General features: G+C 31.3%; 5 protein-coding genes across 10 annotated transcripts; 3 read left to right on the top strand and 2 right to left on the bottom strand.

The window, feature by feature from the left end:
- The first annotated feature begins 3,253 nt into the window (after positions 1-3,253).
- Positions 3,254-5,363, top strand: LOC115707803 (pentatricopeptide repeat-containing protein At4g25270, chloroplastic). Its single transcript, XM_030635873.2, has one exon. The coding sequence runs from the start codon at positions 3,400-3,402 to the stop codon at positions 4,969-4,971; it is 1,572 nt and encodes a 523-aa protein (XP_030491733.2). The 5' UTR covers positions 3,254-3,399; the 3' UTR covers positions 4,972-5,363.
- Positions 5,364-8,023: 2,660 nt separating this feature from the next.
- LOC133030232 (UMP-CMP kinase) lies at positions 8,024-10,967 on the top strand. 6 transcript variants are annotated; one of them, XM_061102745.1, is made up of 9 exons: positions 8,024-8,334; positions 8,654-8,710; positions 8,863-8,890; positions 9,047-9,164; positions 9,261-9,417; positions 9,806-9,886; positions 9,974-10,081; positions 10,336-10,396; positions 10,572-10,967. In XM_061102745.1, exons 1-9 carry the CDS (start codon positions 8,269-8,271, stop codon positions 10,601-10,603), a joined length of 708 nt encoding a protein of 235 aa, XP_060958728.1. In that variant the 5' UTR covers positions 8,024-8,268; the 3' UTR covers positions 10,604-10,967. The 6 variants fall into 6 exon arrangements, with proteins under 6 accessions (XP_060958728.1, XP_060958744.1, XP_060958733.1 ...); XM_061102750.1 differs by having other exon boundaries at positions 8,026-8,334; positions 10,336-10,401; XM_061102754.1 differs by having other exon boundaries at positions 8,027-8,334; positions 8,654-8,695.
- A 5,935-nt stretch (positions 10,968-16,902) lies between these two features.
- On the top strand, positions 16,903-22,000 carry LOC133030229 (uncharacterized). Its single transcript, XM_061102733.1, has 2 exons — positions 16,903-20,652; positions 20,750-22,000. Exon 1 carries the CDS (start codon positions 18,428-18,430, stop codon positions 19,352-19,354), a length of 927 nt encoding a protein of 308 aa, XP_060958716.1. The 5' UTR covers positions 16,903-18,427; the 3' UTR covers positions 19,355-20,652; positions 20,750-22,000.
- A 250-nt stretch (positions 22,001-22,250) lies between these two features.
- Positions 22,251-23,398, bottom strand: LOC133030231 (uncharacterized). Its single transcript, XM_061102739.1, has 2 exons — positions 22,913-23,398; positions 22,251-22,817 (listed from the first exon to the last, which is right to left on the bottom strand). Exons 1-2 carry the CDS (start codon positions 23,222-23,224, stop codon positions 22,389-22,391), a joined length of 741 nt encoding a protein of 246 aa, XP_060958722.1. The 5' UTR covers positions 23,225-23,398; the 3' UTR covers positions 22,251-22,388.
- Positions 23,399-23,670: 272 nt separating this feature from the next.
- Positions 23,671-25,159, bottom strand: LOC133029927 (uncharacterized). The gene is made up of 2 exons (XM_061101912.1): positions 24,873-25,159; positions 23,671-24,788 (listed from the first exon to the last, which is right to left on the bottom strand). The coding sequence occupies exon 2, from the start codon at positions 24,310-24,312 to the stop codon at positions 23,671-23,673; it is 642 nt and encodes a 213-aa protein (XP_060957895.1). The 5' UTR covers positions 24,313-24,788; positions 24,873-25,159.
- Between the last annotated feature and the right edge of the window lie 379 nt (positions 25,160-25,538).

Genomic DNA, 25,538 nt, shown 5'->3' with positions numbered 1-25,538 from the left:
TGATGGCGCCCCCTTGCTCGCGATTTGGACCTGTGATTTTCGTCGGGCCCGATGCAGTCCGATGCAGGCCCAATGCTAGTCTGATGCTCATGTGAATGGGTTGGAGAAGATGAAGACCCGATGGGATCCGATTAGACTATGTCTATTTGTGAATTTTTCACTAAGTAAGGGCAAAATTGTAAAGAAAGAGTTTTAGGGGCATATTTGTTAATTATGATACTTTGTATGGTTCAATTAATAAATATGATAAATGACAATATTATTTAATAATTATTTATAGTTATTAAATAGTTAGAATTGACATTTAAATGGTTGAATTTGAAAATTGGCGTTTTTGAGAAAATCATATGCAAAAGTGATAAAACTACAAAATTGCAAAAAGTGAGGCCAAAATCTACACTGCCATGGCCGACCACTTTTATAGGATTTATCCTCTGATATTTTTATTATTGTAATGTCAAATAATTCAAACCTAACCCTAGTGGAATGCTATAAATAGATAGTGAAGGCTTCAGGAAAATTACACTTTTCATTCAGAAAAACCTGAGCCTCTCTCTCTACCTTGGCCGCCCACTCTCTCTCTCTCTTCTTCCTTAAGATTTCGAAACACTTAGTGATTAGAGTAGTGCCCACACACAGCAAGTGATACCTCAATCATAGTGAGGAAGATCGTGAAGAAAGACTTTCAGCAAGAAGGAGTTTCAGCACCAAAGAATCAGAGAAAGAGATCCAGGTTCAGATCTTGATAATACTCTACGACAGAAAGGATACAAGGGTTAGAGATCTGAACGGAATGAGTCATATTATTCCGCTGCTCCCAATGTAAGGTTTCCTAAACTTTATATGTGTTTATTTCATCGTTTTAGAAAGTTCATATTTAGGGTGTTAATCAACATACTTGTGAGTAGATCTAAGATCCTAGTAAAATAATTTCCAACATTAACTGCTACCACATTAGTGCAATTAGAGTACTGAGTATAGGCTGGATTCGCGGTAGTCATACTTTGTGAAGATCGATCCTGATTCAGTTAGGGTTATGGTTAGGTGTATGGGCGCCTGATTATAACCCGGGTTATTAGTATGTTTTTATGTTATGCTTTTCTTACTGAATCTGTCGACTCACAGTGCTATTGCTATGTGTAGGTAAGGGCAAAGCTAAAGTTGAGGTTCCGTGAGAGCGAGCAGTTAAAGATTGTACATGTCGGGGCGGTTAGGCCTGGAGCGTACGATCCTCGGGACATTAGGGATTTTGCTGTTTAGTCGCTAGGCGACAAATGTTTTGTAAATGAATAGTAAACTTTTGTAACTGTATTTTGTAAACGGGATCCCGAAATTTTATAAGTGTAATATGTTATGGTTTAGTTAAATAAGCAAAGTTTTAATTATCACGATTTCTAATAACCTCGTTGATTAGCAACGAGCTACACAGTACGTTAAAAATCACGCTAACACGCCTATAATAGTTAGAGTGTTACACGTGTCACCTTGTAATTAGTTTGCGATACTCTATAAAAATTATTATATTAAACTATATGAGACCATATACTTAATTGCACCAATATCGATATTAACATGTAGGAGGGTACTAGACATCACTGGTGCTTTTTAACAATTCTTTAAAATAATTCAAATGACATAAATGTAAATAAAAAAGAGTAAATTAGACTCTATACTTTTTTTATATTGTTTTCTTTTATTTTTACCCTCTTTTTTAAAGTCTATCATTTTTACCTCTTTTTTTTTAAATACTTTACCAATTTTGTCCCTGTCACTTCAATATACTCCCCATGTTAATCTTTTATGTTAGGGTATTTTGGGTACACTATATATAAAAAGAGGTTTGTTTCAATTAAATATAAATTAGAGGTAGATTTGGTTAACTTATAAATAAAAGAGGTATTTTTCAATATACTCCAATAAAAAGTAATGCATTCATTGTGGTGTAAATTTTACATCATAGCGAATGCTGTGCCAAATTTGGCACAAAATTTGTTATGTGCCAAATTTACATAACTTTTTGGCACACTATTGGAGCTCAATTTTTATTAAATGAGCTATATTTTAGCTTTCCACTGCTTATTTGCATCTCCATTGAGATGCTCTAGAACCATCTTTAATGAGAGATGCAAAAGTTGATTTATATTTAGTACGAATATTAATTTTGTGATATTTTTGCTTTAACTTAAATTATTGTGCTCCAATACATAATTATAAATCTTGATGCAAAATTTAATATATCATTTAATGTTTATCTAATAATTTATTAAAAATATAAAATAATAATAATCATACAATAATAAATATAAAAATTATTTAATATATATGAAGATGCTAATTAAATTTTAATAATAAAATATTAAAAATAATATAATGATAAATATAAAATTATAATATTTATTGTCATGCAAATTTAATATCATACTACATTGTAATTTAAATTTAAATCACTTTTTGTTAGGTGAGATATTAGCATTATTAGGGGTGGGCATCATCCAATCCAATCCAATTGAACCGAACCGATCCAATCCAATCCAATTACAAAAAGTTGGATATCCAATTACAATTGGATTGGATTGGATGTTAAAAGTTGGATTCTAATTGGATTCAATTTCAAAATCTAATTAAAAACCGATCCAATCCAATTACATTTATATATATTAAAAAATTATTTATATAATAAAAATATTGAAAAATATAATAAATATTTATTATATTTTTATTAGATTTTTTGTATGTTGAATTTGTAACACTTAATTGTTTAGTGTATTTATTTTCATAATGTTTTGTTCTATTTTATTAGTTACAAATGTTATTGTTTTAATTATTTAAAACTTTTAGCTACAATACACGTGTAAGAATAGTATATTTATGAAGTATTAAACTTAAATAAAAAGTGATACTTAATTTTTTATTTATTTTTCTTTATATTTTTAAGCTAATATTGAAATTTAGGTGTGTAATTGGATATCCAATTAAAAAACCGATCTAATCCAATTAGTAATTGAATTGGATTAGATTTTGAGGTCTAATTGGATTGGATCCGATGATGATTTTCTAAATACAATTACTAATTAGATTAGATCGGATGAGGAAAAAAAGTTGGATTGGATCGGATGCCCACCCTAAGCATCATATTTTACATTTCCACCTTATTTGCATGCTCTAATATACACGTTCATAGAGATCCTATTATTCTGTTTTAACCATATATATATATATTTCATACACATTGATTCTTCAAAATTTTCATGATATGACAGTTATTTGAGCTAACCACTTGAGGCTAGCTCAAGTGGAAAGACAGTTATTTGAGCATGTTGTCTCTGAAGGAGCTTTGAGCTTCCATATGCATTTCCTAAATCTGCTGTCATATTATTATTCATTCCAAAACCCAAAAACATGCTCACAATTTTGCCACCTCTGCCTTTGAGCTTCCATCCAAAACTCACAATCAACTTCTCAGTACCCAAATACAAGAAAAACCAGAAACAAAAGCATCAAAACAACAACACCAAAACTTCCCTCTCTTTCCCAAAATCATCTCCAACTCCACTCCTTACCACCCAAAACTCTTACCCCAGAACAAAGCTTGACGTACTTGACGCCGTCGTCAAAGAACTCGAAGCATCAGCGAAGAACCACCGCTTGGATATCGAGCTTGAAATCTTTGCTTCGCTTTTGGAAACTTGTTACGAATTACGAGCTATCGACCATGGTGTCCGAATTCACCGCCTTATTCCGCGTAATATTTTGAAAAGAAACGAAGGCCTATCGTCGAAGTTACTTCGTCTGTATGCGTCTTGTGGTTGCATCGAAGATGCCCACCAGGTGTTCGATGAAATGCGTAAGAGGAAGAACACATCCGCTTTTGTGTGGAATTCGCTTATCTCCGGATATACTGAATTGGGACAGTACGAAGATGCTATGGCGCTATATTTTCAAATGGAAGAAGAGGGATTTGAGCCAGACAGGTTTACCTTCCCTAGAGTTTTAAAGGCATGTGGGGGTATAGGGTCTATACAAATAGGTATGGCTGTGCATCGACATGTTGTTCGATTGGGTTTCACCAATGATGGTTTTATCCTTAATGCACTTGTTGACATGTATGCTAAGTGTGGTGACATTTTGAAGGCTCGAAGGGTCTTTGATCTAATTAGTAGTCGAGATTCGGTTTCATGGAATTCGATTCTCACCAGCTATATTCATCACGGGCTTTTTTTGCAAGCATTAGATATATTCCGTGGCATGCTTCAAGAAGGGCATCAGCCTGATTCGATTGCTGTATCTGCTATTCTGAGCAGGGTGACAACATTGAAGCTTGGGGTTCAGATTCATGGATGGGCATTTCGACAAGGAATGGGATGGAACTTGTCCATTGCTAATTCCTTAATTGTTCTCTATGCCAAGCATGGCGAGTTGGATAGAGCGCAACAGGTGTTTGATCAGATGTCTGAGAGGGATGTTGTTTCTTGGAACTCTATCATTTCGGCTCATTCTAAAGACCCAAAAGCATTGGTTTATTTTCAGCAGATGGAGAGTGCTGGTGCACTGCCTGACAATATTACATTCGTGTCATTACTATCAACTTGTGCACATTTGGGTTTAGTGAATGATGGCAAGAAAATATTTACTATCATGACAAACAAGTACAGAGTAAAACCGATCATGGAACATTACAGTTGTATGGTGAACCTTTTCGGAAGGGCAGGCCTAATCGAAGAGGCTTATAATGTGATAGTGGAGCAAATGGAGTTTGAGGCGGGTCCAACTGTATGGGGGGCTCTGCTCTATGCTTGCTACCTTCATAAAGATGTAGGAGTCGGGGAGATTGCTGCTGCACGACTTTTCGAGCTTGAGCCTGACAATGAACGGAATTTCGAGCTTTTAATGAAGATTTATGCCAATGCAGACAGATTAGAGGATGTTGAGAGAGTGAGAAAGATGATGGTAGACAGGGGATTAGACTCGTAACTATCTTTATGGTTTGTCTTCAATATTGAGTCATTTTCGGCAGAGATTCATGGTACAATCACAGATCAACTTTGGTTTATAAGCTACTATTATGGGAGCTCCAACAATTGATACTGACCAAATAGAGAGAAGTAAAATTGTTCTTTGAACGAGTAGCTTCACCTATATATTCATCTACGTAATCTACATACATGCCAGAAGATAATCTGGATTAGATATGTCTCGTTCAGTTAGAACAGTACTCCCAAGAACAATGTATTGCAAACACACATGGGCAAGCTAAATACCAAAATAACAGAAGAATAAATGTAATTTTTTCAACGGAACTATGCTTATTGTGGGACTTTTGTTAGTTTTTCATGTGACAAATTAATAGAGTAATTTGCGGCTAATTCTTTATATTTTAATTTGTATATACTAGTATCTCCAGTGAAGATGCAAGTAAGTATTGTGAAGTTAAAATATAGCTCATTTAACAAAAAGTGTGCTTTAATAGTGTACCAAAAAGTGATGTAAATTTGACACATAGCAAATTTTGTACCAAATTTGCCACAATATTTGTTATAATGTAAAATTTACATCACAATAAATGCACTACTTTTTTTTTATATATATTTATGTCATTTGTATTATTTTATTAGTATAATTAACTATAGCATTAAATTATGAAGTATTTATATTATTATTTTATTGTATCATATTAAAATAATAATAAAATTGATAATAAAGTTATTAGTTTATTTTTTTTAATAAAAACATTAATTAGATATTAAATTTTACATCAAAATTTTATAATTGTGCATTGAAGCATAATACTAAAATTGATGTAAATCTACCACAAAACTACTTTCTGTGCTAAATATAACACAATTTTTACATCTTCGATTGGAGATGGTCTTAGGTGGTGTTTCGTTGGAGGTAATGAAATGAAATGAAAAAGAATGGAAATAATTTTAATTTTATTTTTTTGTTCAGTTATATTTAAGGTGTTTGGTATGAGGTTTACATTTAATAGGAATGTGAATGTAAAATTTATATTAAATTTGATTGACAAGGGGTTTGTGTTTCTAATTAGATATTATTTTTTATATTAAAATAGTAGTAATGTTAATCCCCTTAAACGCATGAGTTTCATATACCCTTAAAGTCTACTCATTTCAACTCAAACTCAAATAAAAAAAAACACCTTTTTAGGTGAGATTTGGTTGGAAAGAATGAAAACATAGCTAAAATAATAACGACATTTCAATACATTAAAATAAAACTAAATAAAAGATTAGAATAAAAATTGTTTCCTTTCTATTTTATTCCCTCCAACCAAACGCCACTTAAAATATTGAAATGTCATTCTAATGGAATAATTTTCTATTATTTTGGCGGAATGAGTATTCTATTTTAATATTGAAAGAAAGACCATTTTCATGTACGATGAAAAAAAAATGTAATAATTTTTTTGAAGTATTTTCATTTTAATTTCATTTCTATTCATATTTACATTCTCATTCCTATTTTAATGTTTTCATTCCCTCCAACCAAACAATAATCTCTTATATCTTTTTTATTTTTATTTTTTTTTTCTATTGGGAATACTTTTTTAACTTCATTTCTGTTTGTAAATTTGCGAAGTCAGTTAAATTTAACTATTAAATGCTAAGTTATTTTTTATTGATATAATTTTATTGATATTTTGTTGTTTTTATATTATTTTTGTGTTGTTCCTCTTATACTGTTTTTTTTCTCTTTAATTGCTGGGTAAAATTTATTTTTGTAATTTTAAAATTTTAAAATTATATATTTTTGAATTTTTGTTTTTAAAAATTGAAAAAAAATAGGATAATAAAAATATAAAGAATAATTACTATTTTTGCCTTATGAACTTATACATTAAAAAGTTGTGCTTTCTATAGTATACGGTTTGTTAATAATACTTTTTGAAATATAAATTTTACACTGTTTCAAAAAAAAAAAAAAAAGAAATATAAATTTTACAAGTCATTCTATCACATTTTATTAAATTTTATCTTGAAATAAATAAAGTGGTGGATAATAATTAATAAATGAATGCAAATTAAATATTTTTCACTCTTTTTACATTAATGAATAATAGAATATAATATTTTTTTTTTTATAATAATTTATATCTTTAGCTTTAGTTTTTTAATCATTAAAGGAAAAAAAATGAGAAATATTTATTTTGTATCTATTTATCAACTACTATTATTTATAATGTGACTCATTTTAAAATAGAAAATGATAAAAAGATCAAACATATTTTAATAGTGTAAAAAATTTAATAGGAATGAAAACATAAAAATTAAAAACATATAAATAAAAACATAAAAATGAGAATGGAAATAAGCATAGAAATAGGAATGGAATAAAATTTAAAATATATATAAAAAAAAATTGATAAAAAAATTATTATATTTTTTCTCATTATGTATTGGAATAGTCTTTCTTTCCATTTCAAAATGAAATTGTCATTCCACGTAGAAAAACCATTCTATTAAAATAATATTCTAACACTTTAATATGCAACCCGACAAAAAAAATGAAATAATTTTTTTTTTTTTTCATTTTCATTCTATTTTACCATTTTGGACCCTGTGTTTTGCAAAAGTTACTGATTGGACCCTGTATTTTGTTAAATGACAAAATGAACCCTGTATTTTCCTAAATAGTAAATATAGGACCCTGAGCTTAATTTTCGACAACTTTTTTTTTAATATAATCAACTTAAAAACAATTCCTAATACGAACAAATACAGAAAATATAAACAATTTTGTGATAATACTTTTAGATCGGATTATAATTAAATTTTATTTTGATAAAAAAAAAATCAATGTAGGGTCCTATTTGTACCATTTTAGAAAATACAGGGTCTATTTTGTCATTTAACAAAACAGAAGGTCCAATTGGTAATTTTTGCAAAACACAGGATCCAAAATGGTATTTACCCTTATTTCTAATCAAAGGCCACCATTCTAATTACTAAAAAAAAAACATCTTTCTACCAAAAAAATCACATGAATTATTCAGTGAGTGGGCCCAAGAAACTAACTTGGATTGAAGGAGTAAACGTGTAGGTGGAGATGTGGTGAGTCGGCGTTTGAATTCCACAAGCTACGAATCTCTAATCAATATGTGCCTGCCACCCCCGATTTGACTCGGCCTTCCTCCTCCTATGCCTAACATTACTTAATCAACTTAGCGCGCAACCTGCTCGACCATTTGCCTGACTGAACAAAAACTTGTAAAAACAACACCTCAATCACAACATAAACAACTCGACACAAATGTGGAGGCGTGTCACTTTACTTTCTTCACTGGTTTCCTCCTCCAACGCCTCCATTCTTAACCAGGTACAGCTCCACCCTTGAATTTCATCTTCGTTTTGCTTCTATTTGCTCATGCCCAATTTGTGTAGCTCTAGGCTCTAGCCTCTCAAACGTGGGTACAAATTGATTCATTGTAAGTGTTTGTTTGAATCTCAAAAGGGTAACATGGAAAACTAGTTTGGGTGAATGTGTACTTCTTGGGGTATCTTATTGTCGATGCGGTCAACATGTTTTGGTGTCAAGGGAATTGTTTCATGTTAGATCCCGTTTGCCATTTTTTTGTTCTTTTTGATTATTTATTAACTTCTTTAGATTTTGATTTGATTCCTACTTATACATGCAGGGAGCATTTACCTTCAAATTTTGGGAAACATTTTCCACAGAGGTTGCTATACAATATGTATTGTATTGCTTTTTAGTACTTTTCTTAAAGTTTGATTTATAAAAATTCAATTGCATGATTTTGCTTGTGTGGTTTTTCTTTTGCTTCTGCTTATTCGGAATTTTATGGTCATTAAATCTAACTAATGCAGTCATATTATTTTGTTGCAGGCAAAACCTTTCATAACCTTCGTCTTAGGTAACAGTTTCAATGTGTCAATAATTCTTTTCTTTTCTTTTGGGTGCTTTTAATATGCCTTGAAAGTTTTAGTTCATGATTTGAAGTTCAACCAATATATATTCATGATTCATGTAATCATATTTATGATGGGAGTTTCTTCTTTTGGACTCTCAGGGGGCCCAGGTAGTGGAAAAGGTACACAATGTGAAAAGATCGTTGAAACCTATGGGTTCAATCATTTGAGTGCAGGAGATCTGCTTAGAAGGGAAATTGCCTCTGAAACTGAATATGGGTAACCATTGCTCATTCTTGTTTATTGCTGATCATGTCTAATTAAAACATTCTCTATTTGTTTTTAAGTAATCTTAATATCCAACTTCAATTTCAGCACTATGATTCTAAATACTATCAGAGAAGGTAAAATTGTTCCCTCTCAAGTTACAGTCAAGATTATTCAGAGGGAGATGGAATCAAGTGACAATATAAAATTTCTTATCGACGGGTTCCCTCGAAGTGAAGAGAACCGTGTAGCTTTTGAAAAAATTGTGAGTTTGATTCTCTAATTTATTTTTCTCTCATGGAGTAAAAGGCTATATTGTACTTCTATATTCGATAGTTTTTAAGGGATATAAAGATAACAATGAACTTTTACTGCCAAAGTTAATTCCAAGTCTCAAATCATAAATAGTTTTTACTTTTGATAAAACATATTATATAAAACGAAAAAGTTAAAGATATCAAATGAAGTATCTGGTTTGAAGATCTAAATTCATATCCTAATATAGATGTATATACGTAAATATTTATTTGAAGTTCTTATTTAATTTCAGTGAAATGTTTGAAGCTATAATATATAATATTTCAATGTGAATGATTTGGTTTGTAGATTCCTGGAATTATTTTTCAAATCTAACTATCCCCATCCCATTGTAGACTGGAGCAGAACCAGACTTGGTGCTTTTCTTTGACTGTCCCGAGGAAGAGATGGTGAAGCGAGTGCTAAATCGCAATCAGGTTATTGTTTACTGTATAATTTTCAGTTTTGTCAAGTTTTAACGTATAGTACACCATACATTGTGTACTAATGATACTTTATTACAGGGCAGAGTTGATGATAACATTGAAACGATGAAAAAACGTCTTAAAATTTTTGAAGCATTAAATCGTCCCGTTATCAACTACTACTCAGAGAAAGGAAAAGTTTTCAAGGTAAATGTATGGTGTATGACACATTCAAGGATTGAAGATTATCTTTTGTCAGTACTGTTGTTCCTAACCTTCTGATACATGCTTAAGAATTTTACTCACTACTATATTGTACTGTCAAGAATTAATCTTTGTTTGGTAGTCTTTAATCAGGATTTTTATGCTCTTATGCTAACAGTTCATTCGCGTTCAGGTTTATTTACGACATTTGATTGTTCTCAAGCTCACTACTAAAACTAATCTATACATGCTTGCAGATCAATGCAGTAGGAAATGTAGATGAAATATTTGAACAAGTTCGCCCAATTTTCGACTCATGTAAGGTGTGTTTACTTGCTTGTGATATCCATATCATTTATTCTTTCTATTTAAGCAAAAAAAAAAAATATATGCTACTTACAATTTCGTATCTATACTGTAAAAGCATTTGAATCAATTTAAAAGGATAGGATACTACTGATATGTTTTTATTTTGTTTTAATTCATGGGCAAGGTAACAAACTGAACCATTTTTGCATGAATTAAGAACATCAAGGCATAAGAGTTTTTGTTTAAGTTGACTCTGGCCTCTGTTATTTTGACATTTTGAGAAAATCAAGGAAGGTTTCAGCAAACTATCCGAACTCACAAGAAGTAAAAATCCCACCTGAGAGTATGGCTACTTTGCAAAAGCATATACATCATAAGCAGTTACTAACTTACTACTATTTTTCTCCATGGCAGCATAGAACTATAGAAGATACATATTATATTGTATTGTATTGCTTTGCATAGCTTATTCTGAATTTTGAAAAGAAAACCGTTGTCGTATTTTCAGTTCAAACAAAATGGTTGTAGATATTCCTATTACATCACCTTGCTAATGTAGTTTACTTTACATGTACAAAAATTTAAAAATTGGTACCTTTACTTGGTACCTTTACTTAGGGCGGTACAAAAAAATTTATAAACCGCCCAAACCGAATAATCTGCCCAAACCGAACTGAAAAAATCAATAAAAATTACAAACCGAAATAACTCGAAAAATTACAAACTGCCTAATCTGTTAATTGGGCGGGTTACAAGCCGTCCAATTAAACCGACCAACCTGACCAACCCAATTTTGCACCTTTAATTTTTTTTTTTTAAGTTTTTAGTTTTTATTATATATAACATAAATGATTAAATATATAATAATATAAAATTATATACTTAATTATTAGTTTTAAAGTCATATATATAGTGTTGTATTTTGGTGGAATGTGATATTTTTAATTTATCTTTTTAATTTTTATTGATTTTGACTTTAAAACTAAAAAACAAAAAAAAAAGTTTGGCCGGTTTGGACGGGTTAACCCGACCAAATCGCCAAACTGTTGGTCAGTTTAAGATTTTTTTTAAAAAAAAAAAAATTGGGCGGATTGCTCTTAAATTTTAGCAACCCGAACATTAGATTAGGTTAAAAAATATAGGGTTTATTGAAAAATATTTCTTTTATTTATCAATTAACCAAATCTACCTCTAATTTTATATTTATTTGAAACATACTTTTTTTTATATGTATTGCACCAAAAATACCCTGACATAAGGAAGTCACATAGAGAGTATATTAAGGTGACAGGGGTAAAATCGGTAAAGTGTTTAAAAAAAAGATAAAATGATAAACTTTAGAAAAGAAGGTAAAAATAAAAGAGGACACTATAAAAAAAGGTATAAAGTCTAATTTCCCCAAAAATATATAAGATAAACCGTCCAACCATTGTACAGCCCGCTTTACTCATTGAAATCCCAAACTAAGTAAAAAATGGGAAATTTACACCCTATACTATATTTTTCCCATTTATTTCAATTATACTGTGATACGACAATAATTTCTTTTTTACTGTACATTTATATACTGTCTTCCTATTTTGTATATTCTAATACTATTTGATAAAAAAAATTATTCTTTGTGTCAGCCTAGAGTTTTGCATGTGTTTACTTATTTATTTATTTATTTATTTTTTTTGTATTTTAAGTGATAAAAAATTGATGTGACTGGGTATTGTCACATTTATGGTAGCTTTTTCTTTTCTTTTCTTTTAATTCAATTTAATCATTATTTCAATACAATTACTCTTTCTTTCACACCACGTTTTAGTGGTTTATAGTTATACCCACTATCTCATTTAACTATTCATCATCTTCTTCTTATGTTCTTCTTTTTTTTAAAAAAAAAAAAACACATCCAGTTATTGTCTTAGGGGCAAATTTTTGGTGGTTACTTTATACAATTTTTTTTTTGTTGTTGTTTTCAAATTATAATTTTCTCTCTATATTTTCCCCATTTATTTGTTGGTTTTTTTTATATAAATACTTTGCTTGTTCATTATCTATGGCTATTACTCTATCAAAGTCTTCTTCTCCAGTTGTAAAAAATTCCCCAAAAATGCCTCAGAAAAACTTGGGTCGATCCTCAATGGGTAAGAGGAATTTTAAGGAACACCCCCAAGCCTTACCTCACCAGTTCCAAGCAAAAGCAATTTTCTTGGTGAAACTTCGAAGAGGAGGATGTCCAAACGTCCTTGTCCTGTGGTTGAAATTCAGACTCAGATTTTGAGTTGGACAATGAATTTTTACATATGTCCAAGCTTGATAAGGTACTTTTTAGCTGTTTTTGTGTTGTTTTAGGGGTTTTCTTGTAATTTATCTTACTTACTCCTATATTTCTATGGGATGTATTACTTTCATATGTAATATGTCTTTTTTCTTCTTTTTATCTTGCCTTTGTGTGTTTGTTTTGTTTGAATGTAGTATTTTGTTGTTTTTGTATTGTTTATTATTATTTTGTTTATATGTAAAGGAAGGGTAAATCCCAATTAAAAATGTTGAATCAGATGATATTTTTTTACAATGTCACTGTAAAAAAGGCTGTAGAGGTGTGTTGTTTTTTGATTTTTGTGTTACTGGTTATTTATGCTTCATTTGTTTTTGGGTTGTTTTCGTGTTGTTTTAGTGTTGTTTTTAGTAGTTTCGATGTTCCTTCTATAGGATTGGACTCCCAAGTACAGTTGTTTGAAATATTTTTACAGAATATCAGTAATTGAGAATTTTAATTGACATACAACAACATCAAAAAAATAGTAGAAAACAACTAGTCGTTTGTTCTTTTATTTTTTGTGGTCCTGTTATGATTTGGTTGCCTACTTATTATTCATATTCCCAATTTACAATAAAATGTAGGTTATTAAGCAAAAACGACTCTAGAACAACGTTGAATACTTCAACGAACGTGAATTAATAATCGATTGTTTGTTTTAATACTTGTGCAATGATGTATATTAATTTGTATTTTTCTCAATATAGGATGTATTCTAATACAATTTCAAATGCTAGTGACTGTTTTTGATTTATGAATTTCAGATATAAGTTTGTTATTTGTTTTTTATTTTTGTTTTTAAAATAATCTGGTGGGTTTTTAGTGTCTAAATTTTTTGTTTCATTTATTATTTCACCAGAATTAATGGGTATTTTCTGGGTGTTTTGGTATTGCCGGACAAATTCTATGCGTGAGGGACGAAGATGAAGTCATTGGTATTAATTTTCTGTGTCCACAGTATAAAAGAAAAAAAAAAAGCCCAATCCAGTATAAAAGTAATTTCTACTGTATAGCAGTATTTTTGTAAAGATTAAACTAAAAATCAGTATTTTTGTAAGTTTCCCTAAAAAAATAGGAAGAACAAAGAACAAACTACATACACGTTATGAACCAATGTTGGAAGAAGTAAGTGGATTTGGGGCCTGAGGCCCAAACCAACTTGATTCAAAATTGAGCCCTTCCTTATCGATCTGCCCCTATTACATAGCATGGTGACAATTTTGCCACATCTGGCTTTGAGCTTCCATCCAAAATTGACCATCAATTTCTCTGTACCCGAAATATAGTCACATATTAACTCTGGTTTATAAGTTGTTGAACTTTTGTATGGAGAGACGTACGAATGAAGCTTCACCTATAGATTCATGTACGTAGTCTATACAATGCCAGAAGAGAATTTTGATCAAAATATGAATAGTTTAGTTAGAACGTTCAACTTGTACTCCTAAGAATACTATATATTACAAACACACGTAAACATGGGCAAGCATTATACCAAAATGAAAATAAATATGATTTTTGCCTCTCCAAGATTGTGCTTTTTGATTTTTTTTTGGATTCTTAAAAATTTTATCTGAACTGTGGGACTTTTGTTATTTTTTCTCCTATATGACAAATAGAGTACTGATACATGGTAGATCTTAACAAAATATAAAAAAGAAAAAAAAATGGAAGGAGAGAAAGATTGATGAAAAACTACTAAACAATGAGAATAATGAGTGGTGATGATAGATCTTTTGATAAACTTTGTGGTGGTCATTTATAGAAATTAGGAGTGTTCATTAAATTCAACCTGTAGTATTTTGTTCATAGTGCATTCGATCTGCATGCACTAAGTGAAAATTTCATAAATATTTAATTTTGTTTTAAATTATATTTTCTTTATATATAAGAATAAAATGTACATTTGATCTACAAAAGTTTTAAAATATATTTATATCGTATACATTCGATTTTGAAATTATTATTCTTTTACATTAAAAGATTAATTGTATTGGATTAGATCAATTACTTTTACATGTCAATTAACATCTTGTGCGGATTTTGAATTTTCCAATCCAATCCAATCTCCACAAGTGCGGATATTTACACTTTGTGGATTTGATGCAATCGTAGAAATTGAATTGGATTGGATTAGATATTTTATGAACACGCCTAATAGAAATGGTGAATGAGAGAGATGAGAGAAAGAAATAAGATGATTACATAAGGAACTATTTTTTGCGAAAAAAATTACATTTTTACGTTTAAATATTTTTTTTACATTTTTACGGTTTTCCATAGAAATAAAACGAAAATAACAAGAAAACTACATAAAAGTAACATCAAAATAATAACAAAAAATAACATACAAATAACAAAAAATCAACGACAGATTAACAAGAGTACAACATAAAAAGATCGTTTTTCTGTAAATAAAATCAAAAAAATCATAACAATATTTAAAATTCTGTAAAACCGTATTTTTGTAATTTTTTTGTTGTTTTTAATAATCTCAAGAAATAAAAGAAAGAGAAGGTTTAGGCCTAAGTATAGGCAAGTTAGGCCTGTGCCTAGGTCCCATCTAGCTGAGAGGCGAAAACAAAATGTTTTCTTTTAAATTTATACATTTATTTTTATTAATTTTAAAAAATATCATATTTTTTACTAAATAAGGTCTAGAAATTATATTTTTTGTTAAATTTTAGGCCGACTTAGAGTTGAGTTGGGCTGAGTAATTTTAGAAAAGATTGAAAATATTAAGGGATTTTTACATTAATATGCATAGTTTTTAAATTATTTATATTAATAACCTTACATAAACGATCATCACAAACTGATGTTCCACGTCAGCAAAATAACGTACCAGAGAAATTTTTGCCTTTTTTTATTTTTTTTTTAAATCAAATTTTTGCTTATTATCACTTATTAGTAGTTGAAAGTCAAATTTTAAAAAAACATGTGCAGTCGTTGCACGTTCTTTTTTATTATTATTATTTTTCTTTTTAACAAAATTAGGTGTATTCCTTTCTATTTTCCTTTAAAGAAAAATATTAATTTCTTTCTCTTAATAGATTTTTTAAAAAAGAATTCTAATTATACTGCTAATTATTTTTATTTAGAAAAAATACCATCGTAATTTATTCTTTAAGATGATCATTTTAATATATGAGAAGCATATATAAAAAAAAATGAAAACATCATTTTAATTTCTTTTATATTTAGCTAACCAAATAGTATTTTTTTTTTTTTTTGGCTTAATATAAAAAAGAGTAACTTTTTCCTTTAGGAGATATGGAAAGTGTAATTAAATGGCTTTAAACAAAATATATTATACCAAGTAGTTTCAAAAGTTATTAAAAAGTATTTTATTATTTTAGATTTAAAAGTTACAATATAATATTTTAAATAAGTCTGTTTTATAGATTAACCTTGATAAATTATTAAAAGATAGGAAACTTACTACATAGATTATAAGAAAAATTTATAAACATATTAATATAACAATTAGTTGTTTATTAAGCGGATAAGATATATGAGTTACTTTTTATAAAAATATCTACTTTTACTTTTTTTTTTTCTTCATAAAAAGGCAACATTTTAGTTCTTTGATCAATAGGATACCAATAAGTTATATTTTCATTTTGTTCGAAAAAATAATTTATTTTTTCGTGAAAACATCCTCTTTAAGATAAAAATAATTTTATATACATTTGGTTACCTTTTTGTTTAGTTACTTTTAAAATTACATGTTCATTTTTAGATTATATTATGTTGTTTTGATGTTTATTAAATTTTTAAAAGTAATATTTGATTATATATAATGGTAACTAATTAGTGAACAATTCTTTTTATGAGCAACTAAATAGTTCTTTTGATTTTAAAAGTTGTAAAAAAATATATGTTTCCCACATTTTGAAATGATCACATTGAAGAGTAGATTATAACGATATATTTTTAAACTCAACCGAATAGCGATGTGATCAAAAATAATTTTTAAAGTTTAAGAGAATTAAGATAAAAAAATTGAACAATAAATTTGAAAAAAAAAAAGAAGGAAGAATGTGGCAGGTTAATAGATTTAAATTTAAAAATTAAGAAAAAAAAAAGAAAATTAAAAGAAAAATTTATGCAACATTATTAATATTTAATTGAGATTGGCACATTAATTTTGTAATTGAGATATGGAAAATGGTTTTTTTATTGTAAATTATTAGATGGTTTTTTTTGTTGTTGTTGAGCTTATTTCAGTGGCCTAAATCCACTAAACGTTAAAAATAATAATTAATAGTAAATGAACGGTATTTTTTAACAATTAGATATTAAACGTCATTTTCATAATTTAGAACCAAATTAAGGTAGTATATGTAAAAATTCTAAATATTAACATATACATAGTGATAAAAAATAGAAATTTTTTACATGAAAAATCACTTTTGCACAATTTATTACCAAAATACTCCTACACGCCTATATCAACTCTTTTACTTACAATGTTGGTTTTATTACACAAATACCACTTAGTCATCATACCATGCACATACACGTGTGCTTTCCCCATCCATCATCAATCAAATCCTACTCTCTTCCCTCTCTTTTTTCATTTTCTTTTCATTTCATTTTCGATTTTTCATTTCTGTTTTCTAACTTCATTTGAATACAAGTAACCTCCCTTCATAAGATTAACCACCCACTATTGATCACGTTTTTCCCTCTTCTTTTTTGTTCATCCACGAATATTCAACTTCCTCTTAGCCCACGATTTAGCAACTGTTTTTCCCTCTCTGTTTCAGTTTTTTTCAATCTTATTTATAAGATGGAAATCACTCGTTCATCATCATCCCCTTCTCCAGTTCTCAAACAAAAATAAAAAATGGGCAAGAAATTGTTGGCCAACAAATCCAAGGGTAAACGCCCGATCATTGAAGATTATGATTCTGATTTTGAAGCTCCAATGCCCAAGCGTGGGAGACCCCATTCTTCGAAGAAAACGAAGCTCAACTTGGAGGAGCACACGGTTCCAGAAATTTCTGGGAAAAAAACTCTTGCATCTGCTGAAGATCGAACTCAGGTTGGTTTTCAGTTTCATTATCGTTTCCCCCTTTTCCTTCATTTAAACTTTTCCCAGATTTTGGCTTTTTTATGTTCATTCTGCTTTGTGTAATTTTAGGGTTTCATTTGCACATTTCGTTTCATATTTTTAAATTTTTTAGTTATTTATTGTTGGTTTTGAACATTTCATTTGGTTCTTCTCTGGGTGTTGTTCTTTAATTTGGTTTTGTTTTCTTTATTTTCAGTGTTTTTTTTGTGCTTACAGGTTATGTGTTTTTGTTTTTGTTTTTAGTGTTTTCAATCAGTCGTTTGTAGTTTCGTATAAGTTTTTTAATAGTTTGATAATGGTATGTTTTGATGTGTTTTCGATTTTCATTAGGTTTAGTTGTTTGCTGTTATATTTTAGGTTTCAAAACGATTTTCAAATCTTTGCTCTACATTTTTCTATAGTTGTATCTGTTTTGTAGTTTGTTTATTGTTTTTATATAGTTTTATTGTTATTTTCATACTGTATTTTTGGATTTCCTTTAGGGTTAGTTGTTTACTGTTTTTTTTATGTTTCAAAACGATTTCAGGTCTTTACTGTTTTTTTCTGTGTAGTTGTATGTTATTGATAGTTTGTTTGTAGTTTGTTTATAGTTGTATTACAGTTTTCATACTGTTTTATTCAGGATTTATAATTTATTGTGGCTATTTTCGTTATGTTGCAGGTTTGGGACTACAAATTTAGTCCTTCTGATTTTTATAGATCTAAGTGTGTATGCACCAGTGTTTATTCCGTGATAGATAATATTAAGAACACTTTATCTGTTAATTTGCTTTCTTTGTTTCGTCAAACTCAGTTTGGGCATTTTCTGGATATGCCTGAGTTTGTTTTTCATCCGCAAGTCGTACATAGTCTATTACTAAGGGAAGTTTTCCAGCCCAATCCTAAAGAGTTTTGGGCTAAGGTTGCTGGCCGTTGCATACGGTTTAGTGCCGAAGAATTTTACTTGATTTCTGGATTAGATTGTTTCGGTGATTGCAACAAGTTGTTGTTTTCACAGGAAACAAATCAATTGGTAGAAACATGTTTCCGTGGTGTAAAAACTATTGACCACAAAGCCATCGAGGATGCTTTTTTGGGTAGTCGGTGGGGTTTGGATGAGTCTATTGGTTTGAAAATGGCTGTTTTGTATTTCATTCAGTGTTTTCTTCTTAGCAATACTCCTGACAAAGAAGTGTCTAGGTTTGATCTAGATGTAGTCGATAGCGGTCGGTGGGATGAGTATTGTTGGGGTAGGGAATCATTTGAATTGACAATTGACTCATTCAAAGGTAGGATCCAGCATGGGATCATTATGAAAAACAGAAAGGCAGAGAAGGGAGGCCAATATGATGGCTGGTATAGGGCATTGGGATGTCCTTGGGTTTTCACGGTTTGGTTTTATGAATGTTGTCCTGCAATGGTGAACTCTTTCTGTAAGAGAGTTTCATCTTCTATTCCAAGGATTCTGAACTGGAGCAACACCATCGTCACCAAAAATCCAACTCTTCGAGACTTGAAGGGCAAGATTTTTGATTTACCTTTGGACAAGGTAATTTACAGTTTCTTTACAGTTTCTTTTCAGTTTTATTTATGTTGTTAATTTTTGGTTTTTCCAATTGTTTTAATTTTTTCATATTATGTTTGATTATGCTGTTCAGTTGAAGATAAAACATGCGTCCTACTGATGACGAGAGGCAGCAGCTTCAACTTGACGGTTTATTTCTCGATGAATCTATTGATGACCGTGGTGTAGCGAAGCAATCCTTTGAGGGTGGGTCATCTTCAAAGAAGTCTGATTCAGCAGATATTGATTGGATGAAATCTAAGTTGGAGATGGTCATTTCGAATCAATCATCATTGGCCGAGGACTTCATTTCTTTGAGGTGTTTTGTTGAATTTCAAGTCCGTAATGACTGTAATTAAGGATATCCAGGAGAAGGTTAATGCCATTCATCGTCGTCCTTCTGATGAGGTATTTATTCATATTTTATTGTTTAGGTTTTTTCATATATTTTTTTAAAGTTTCTTTACTGTTTTATTTAAGTTTCATTTATGTTGGTTGATACAGGGAAAGTCATCGGATGAATTAGTAACTCAGGATTCTGATGATGATGCTGCTGCTGATGATGATGATGATGATGCCGAGGATGATGAGAAGCAATTGCCTGATCCAGAAAATATTTATTCCGACTCCGACGATGGTGGTGAGTTGGTTAAAGTTGGTGGGGATGCTGATGATGCTGAGAAGGTTGTTACTGCTGTTCCCGTTGCTGATGTGAATCCATCTGAGGCTGTTGGAGGGAGTGATAAAAATGTTAAGGATGTTGAGAAGCCGAAGGGCGATGAGTCTCGATTGAAGGGGGACGATTTCCTTGATGGGTTGAGCCAGCTTGAAATAGATGATGATCAAGTTGTGTTGGCTGGCTTGGAGGCTGTTGGTAAAATCCATGTAAGTTTATTTTTAATTGTTTTCAAGAAAACTAGGTTTTTTTTTGGTTGCTCAATAGTTTCTAGTCTGTTTTGCAACTGTTTTAATGCATTCTTTCTTTTTTAGGTCCCCGCACCCAATCCAGATCTTGTTGGTCAAAAGTCAAATGCCCTTCATACTGATGAAGAAACTGAGGACACTGTCTCTGATACACCTCTGTTGGATAAGAGGAAGTGTGCTCCGGCCTTGAAATCTCCATTTGTTGATTTCGGGTCTGCTGATGTCGGGAGCACTCCAATGGAGCTTATGTCCTCAGGTTCTCAATCAGCTGGGGATGATAGGGATTTCAAAATGGTGACTTATGTGAAGGGCCTTTATGCTCTTAATGATGCGTTTGCTGATCCCGTATCTACCGAGATTGAGGCAAAATTTGACGCTTGGATTGGTGAAGGATTGCTTAAACATCCTAGGTGACTGTTTTTATTAAATCTGTTTTTGTATTATGTTTTATTTTTCAGTTTTATTCCTGTTTTAATGCTATTTTTTGCTGTTTTTTTGTTGTTGTAGGCATTATAATTGTTATGAAGATGGCGCAAAGAAATTTACCCCGGGTTTTAGGCTAGGTGTTGATTATGTTGAGGATAAAACTTGGTTTTATCATTTGGCTACATGCGACATGTTTATGAACGACTCGGTAAAGTTTCCAATTTATATTGTAGTTTTGATAGTTTGTTTTCAGTTGCTTTATAAATGTTTTTAAGTTTTGATACTGCATTTCAGTTTTTTTACAGTTGTTCAACCTTTTCATTTGTGTTTCTGTGTTGTTTTTTTTTCTCAGCATATAAACACCGTATTCTATTACCTTCGGAAAAAAGGTAAATATTCTTCCGCTGTGACGTTGAATTTCACAACTACTGATTGTCTCTTTGATGATTCCATCCAAGTATTGTACCACAAATATAACAAGGCCAAGTCAATGAAGACTAAGATGTCACACATTCACGCTGCCCACCCAATAGCGCATTACATCCGAGGTATGCGCATTTCCCTGTTCCAAGCCTTGGTATGAAGCCGATCATGTGCTATTCATCATCAATTTAAGAAGGGAAAGTCATTGGGTTTTTGGGCGTCTTGACTTGAACGAAGGGACGTTGTTTCTGTACAATTCTTTAAGGACCGCGAAGATGAATGCCGCAGCTAGGAATGCGATGAAGGCTTATTCCGTGTTGCTGTTTTTGTTTTTCGATTTACTTGGGTTCTGGAAGAATAGGGCACAAGCTCCTGCCTCAGGTTCTGACCCTACAGCTCCCTTCAGAATCGTGGAGCTTAGTGGTCTTCCGTCTCAGGAGAAGAAGTGAGTGTTTCTTTTAAGTTTCTTTTATGTTGTTTTTTAGTTTCTAAACTGTTTACTTTTTCTTTCTGTTTTTTATAGTGATTGCGGGGCATATGTTGCTGCCTTTGCTGAATTCTTTATCCACGGAAAGGATGTCCCTGCAGACTTTGACATCGAGGTTTATCGTACCCGACTTGCTTCACTTTTCTTCTCGTACGGCCAAAGGAAAATTGACGAAAGCATTGACAACGAGGATGAGAAGCAAAGCAAGTCTTCTAAGGCATCTAAATTGAAGAAATAGGATCTTTTAATTTGATGACTCTTTTCTGTTATTTGTTGAATCTATTATCAGACAATTTTTAGTGTTGTTGGTTGAATGTAGTTATTATATTTGATTTTATACTATGTACCTGGTTTAAAACTTTTAGGATATTTGACATTTACTCCTTATAATATCTTTATTGTATAGGTTTGTATTTCCCAAAGTTGATTGTTTTTTTTAATTGTTCAAGTTCTTATATACGGTCGCACAACTATGGAGAAACTATTAACCAACTGAATACAAACAATGTTTTTATTTTTTCTAAATTGTGCTATGAATGTATTTTTATTCTTCGTATTCCATTAATCTTTTCCCCTTTATTTTAGTTATGTTTTATCAATTCTTGACTGACTGCCTTTAAAACTGTAAAGAAGAAGTCATTCCGGTACTTAATATTTACAAAGGGTCACAACTGTAACAAAACGATTTTGAAACTATTAAAAAACTGTTTCAAATTTCATAAAAATGAAATCCCATGTATTTAGAACATCACAGATCAACCTGTTTGAATTTGCACACAAAATTAAACAATTCAAATATTTCATATGTATCTATTTTATTGCTTGATTGTTGCATGTCTTTCGATTGTGTCCGTGTTGTCCACATTTGCTGCACCTGTTATGTTTTTTTGTATCCCATTCAGATAAAAACCTTCGTTTCCTTGGTCTTCCAGATCTTATTTTTTGGTTTGGTGGCAGAACAATGATATCTTTTATGTTTTGTGGCACATCCCAAGTTGTGTGATTGTGTACCGGATATGTTGAGCCGCTGTATGTTTCAAGCCATGTTCGCGTGGTGTAATAACCTGAACAGTAGTTGTAAACATTCAAGTTCATCTCTTTTATAACAGCAAGCGCATGAGCACACGGTAACTCATCAAGTTGGAATCTGTTGCAACTGCATGTTTTCTCCTTGAGGTTGATGACCCATGATCTGGTTAGTTCAACGACTTCGAACATGGTCTCGTTTATTGGTTTTACCTGCGGATTAAGTGTAAAACTGTTAATATGTATAACAACGACAAACAAACTATTAAGAAACTATAATGCAACTAAAATATTAAACATTTCATTACATTTTCTGTCAATGAGTCCACAAAGTTGTCGACTAATTTCTTCTCTGCTGTAGGTGTTAAAAATGTTGTTATTTTCTGTGCTTTTTTCCTGTTTGTGTATGTCCATTGTTGAATCAATGCTCTCAATGACTCCATCAGTGTTGTGATTGGTAGCTCTCTAGCTGCCAAGTTTGCTGCATTTAGAGATTCAGCAATGTTTGAAGTCATAGTTGAATACTTGTTGTTTTTGCAGTGGTATCTTGACCATTTGTGGTATCCAACTTGTTGTAAATATGGTCTTACACGGATGTCCAAGCTGTCCAACTCGCTCATATGGTATTCAAATTTCCTCTCTGTGTATGCTCTGGCTGCAGCGAAGAATGGTTTATCCAGCTTGCTTGCATTCTTCTTGAAGGTTGCTTTTAGGTTGCTTAACAGGTGGTATACACAATAGCAATGTGTGATTTCTGGAAATACTTGACAAGCTGCCTTACTTATGCTCTCATGTCTATCCGAGATCAAGCACTGTTCCTCTCTAATCCCATATGTTTCTCTCACTTTTGTGAAAAACCATTGCCATGAGTTGTTGTTTTCCGAGATCCACAACAGAAAAAGCTAGTGGAAAAATGTGCCCATTTGCATCCTGTGTACAAGCAGAGAGCAATGTACTTCCATATGTTGATTTAAGGAAAGTTTCGTCAACAACTATTATAGGTTTGCATTTCTTCCATCCTTTTATTGATGCATCCAGTGCGACAAACAAGTACTTGAAGCTGTTGTCATCCTCTGTTTCCATGTGCACTATTGTTCGGGATTAGTTTTTTGCAACATGTGCAAAAAACCGGGCAAAGAACTCCGTATGATTCGTTGGCTTTTCCTCGTAATTCTTCTTGCGCGTGCTCTTTGCTTCTCCATGCTTTCATGTAGTTCATTCTCACCCCATACTTGTGTTTCATTTCTCCTCTGATGTCTTGTGGCGTTTGAGTTGTTTTTATGTTGGTGAACCGTGGCTTGATGTAGTTTCCAATCAATTTCGTTGTAGCTTGTCTCTTGTCGGCAAATCTGATGTTTAGATCACAAGTGTGTATCACCTTTCTGTCGTACTTTCGAATGATGAATGACTTTGTTGGCCCGTTTCTGGATGCTGTTAGTGCCCACTTGCATTTTGGATCCAAACAACAAATCTTGTATGTTCTTGCACATGATTTTTTAACTCTGAATTGGAAGTTGTTCCTAATTGCATAGAAACCAAGCACACTCTGCAGTGTTTCTTTGTCTTTGTATATTTGTGCTTCTTCTATTTCAGGATGATGCGGATCTGTGATTAGTAGTTCGTCATAATCTGTGATTTCTGGTTCCTTTTTTCTGTTGTTTTCCAGTTGCTCAACCATCTCCTCTGCCACAAGTTTTGCATAGTCCATGAAGTCAAAACTTTCTCCCCCAAATTCCGGTACTGTAGCTTCAATTATATGTTGTTGATTTGTTGATCTGTTGTTGCTGCATTGTATTCGATTGGTTGGAAGGCGCTTGTATGTGTAATTAATGAATTGTCATTTCCCAAGAATGATGCATCGATGGTTGTTGTTGGGTTGTTGATGAGATTCACACACATTGGGTATGTTGTGAAGTCGGGGTCTTTCAGTTTGAGTTGTATATAGAAATGCAGGCTTTGATCATCCTTTATACTCAATGGTTGGTATCCTTCCTTCACTTGATATTTCAGTTGCAAAACAGTGTTTTCTTGGTTGCACTCCAGGACATCTTTGAGTTTCTGTTGCAAATCTTCATAGTTACAATTGGCTGAAATGTAATGTCCACTGGCTTCATAATTTTCATAATTCATTCGATCATCGAATTGTCCATTGTAGAAGACTAGGAATGGAATGTCTTTCCTTTCCTGTGTTTTTGCAATGGTTATTAGTCCGAGGCAACGAATTTTAAAACTGGTTTGATTCTGTTATGAAATAGAGTACAAACTTACTTCTATCTCTGTCCCTTTGTTCAAGCATTGTATTTCCTGTCCTGATTCCTGATTTTGCCATTTTTTTGTTGTTAATAAACTACAAAGAAACGAGAATAAAACTATTAAGAAACTTCATTTTAATTTTGCGAAACTAACCATTTCTCAAACTGTTCTGTCCTCTATCTTTTCCAAAGTAAATTCCTGCAAAAAAACGTAACGAAACTATTATTAAATGATTATGCAACTGTAAACCAACTTAAAAACCACAATTCTATCCCCAAAATTACGTAGTTCTTACTCATTGTCATTTTTCATCATGTTTATTCGAATCAGATCGATTACAACTATTATAAAACTAATTTGCTACCATTAACATAAATCTTACCTTGTATATATGCTAGCTCTTTGTACTTGTCATTTGACACTTCTTCATGATTTCTAAACCATTTTAAAACAATAATGCAACTGTAAGCCAACGCAAAAAAATTAAAATACCTTTATTAGTATCCCGTGGTTCCTTAATCAGAATCAGTTCTTGTTTATTGTTTTTACCATATCAATTTCCTGTTGTACACCAGTGAATCAACCAGAATGCAACTAAAATTGACGTGTATCATTGTTGAAAAAAATTTCAGTTCATACCTTTTTTTTTGGATTTGAGGGGGAGCTCCAGATCTGTTCAAT

The sequence above is a fragment of the Cannabis sativa genome, chromosome 1 (assembly GCF_029168945.1).
Source record: "Cannabis sativa cultivar Pink pepper isolate KNU-18-1 chromosome 1, ASM2916894v1, whole genome shotgun sequence".
Classification (NCBI taxonomy): domain Eukaryota; kingdom Viridiplantae; phylum Streptophyta; class Magnoliopsida; order Rosales; family Cannabaceae; genus Cannabis; species Cannabis sativa.
This window is presented reverse-complemented; position numbering and strand designations above follow the sequence as displayed.

Bases quoted from the DNA above. Each gene is read 5' to 3' on its own strand.
- LOC115707803 (XM_030635873.2), top strand. From the start codon at position 3,400: ATGCTCACAATTTTGCCACCTCTGCCTTTGAGCTTCCATCCAAAACTC.
- LOC133030232 (XM_061102745.1), top strand. From the start codon at position 8,269: ATGTGGAGGCGTGTCACTTTACTTTCTTCACTGGTTTCCTCCTCCAAC. The intron at 8,711-8,862 runs GTATTGTATTGC...ATTTTGTTGCAG, and splicing joins CAGAGGTTGCTATACAATAT to GCAAAACCTTTCATAACCTT. The intron at 10,397-10,571 runs GTAAGGTGTGTT...TTCATGGGCAAG, and splicing joins TCGCCCAATTTTCGACTCAT to GTAACAAACTGAACCATTTT.
- LOC133030229 (XM_061102733.1), top strand. From the start codon at position 18,428: ATGTTGCAGGTTTGGGACTACAAATTTAGTCCTTCTGATTTTTATAGA.
- LOC133030231 (XM_061102739.1), bottom strand. From the start codon at position 23,224: ATGAGCGAGTTGGACAGCTTGGACATCCGTGTAAGACCATATTTACAA. The intron at 22,818-22,912 runs GTAATGAAATGT...CTTAATCCGCAG, and splicing joins TGGACTCATTGACAGAAAAT to GTAAAACCAATAAACGAGAC.
- LOC133029927 (XM_061101912.1), bottom strand. From the start codon at position 24,312: ATGGACTATGCAAAACTTGTGGCAGAGGAGATGGTTGAGCAACTGGAA.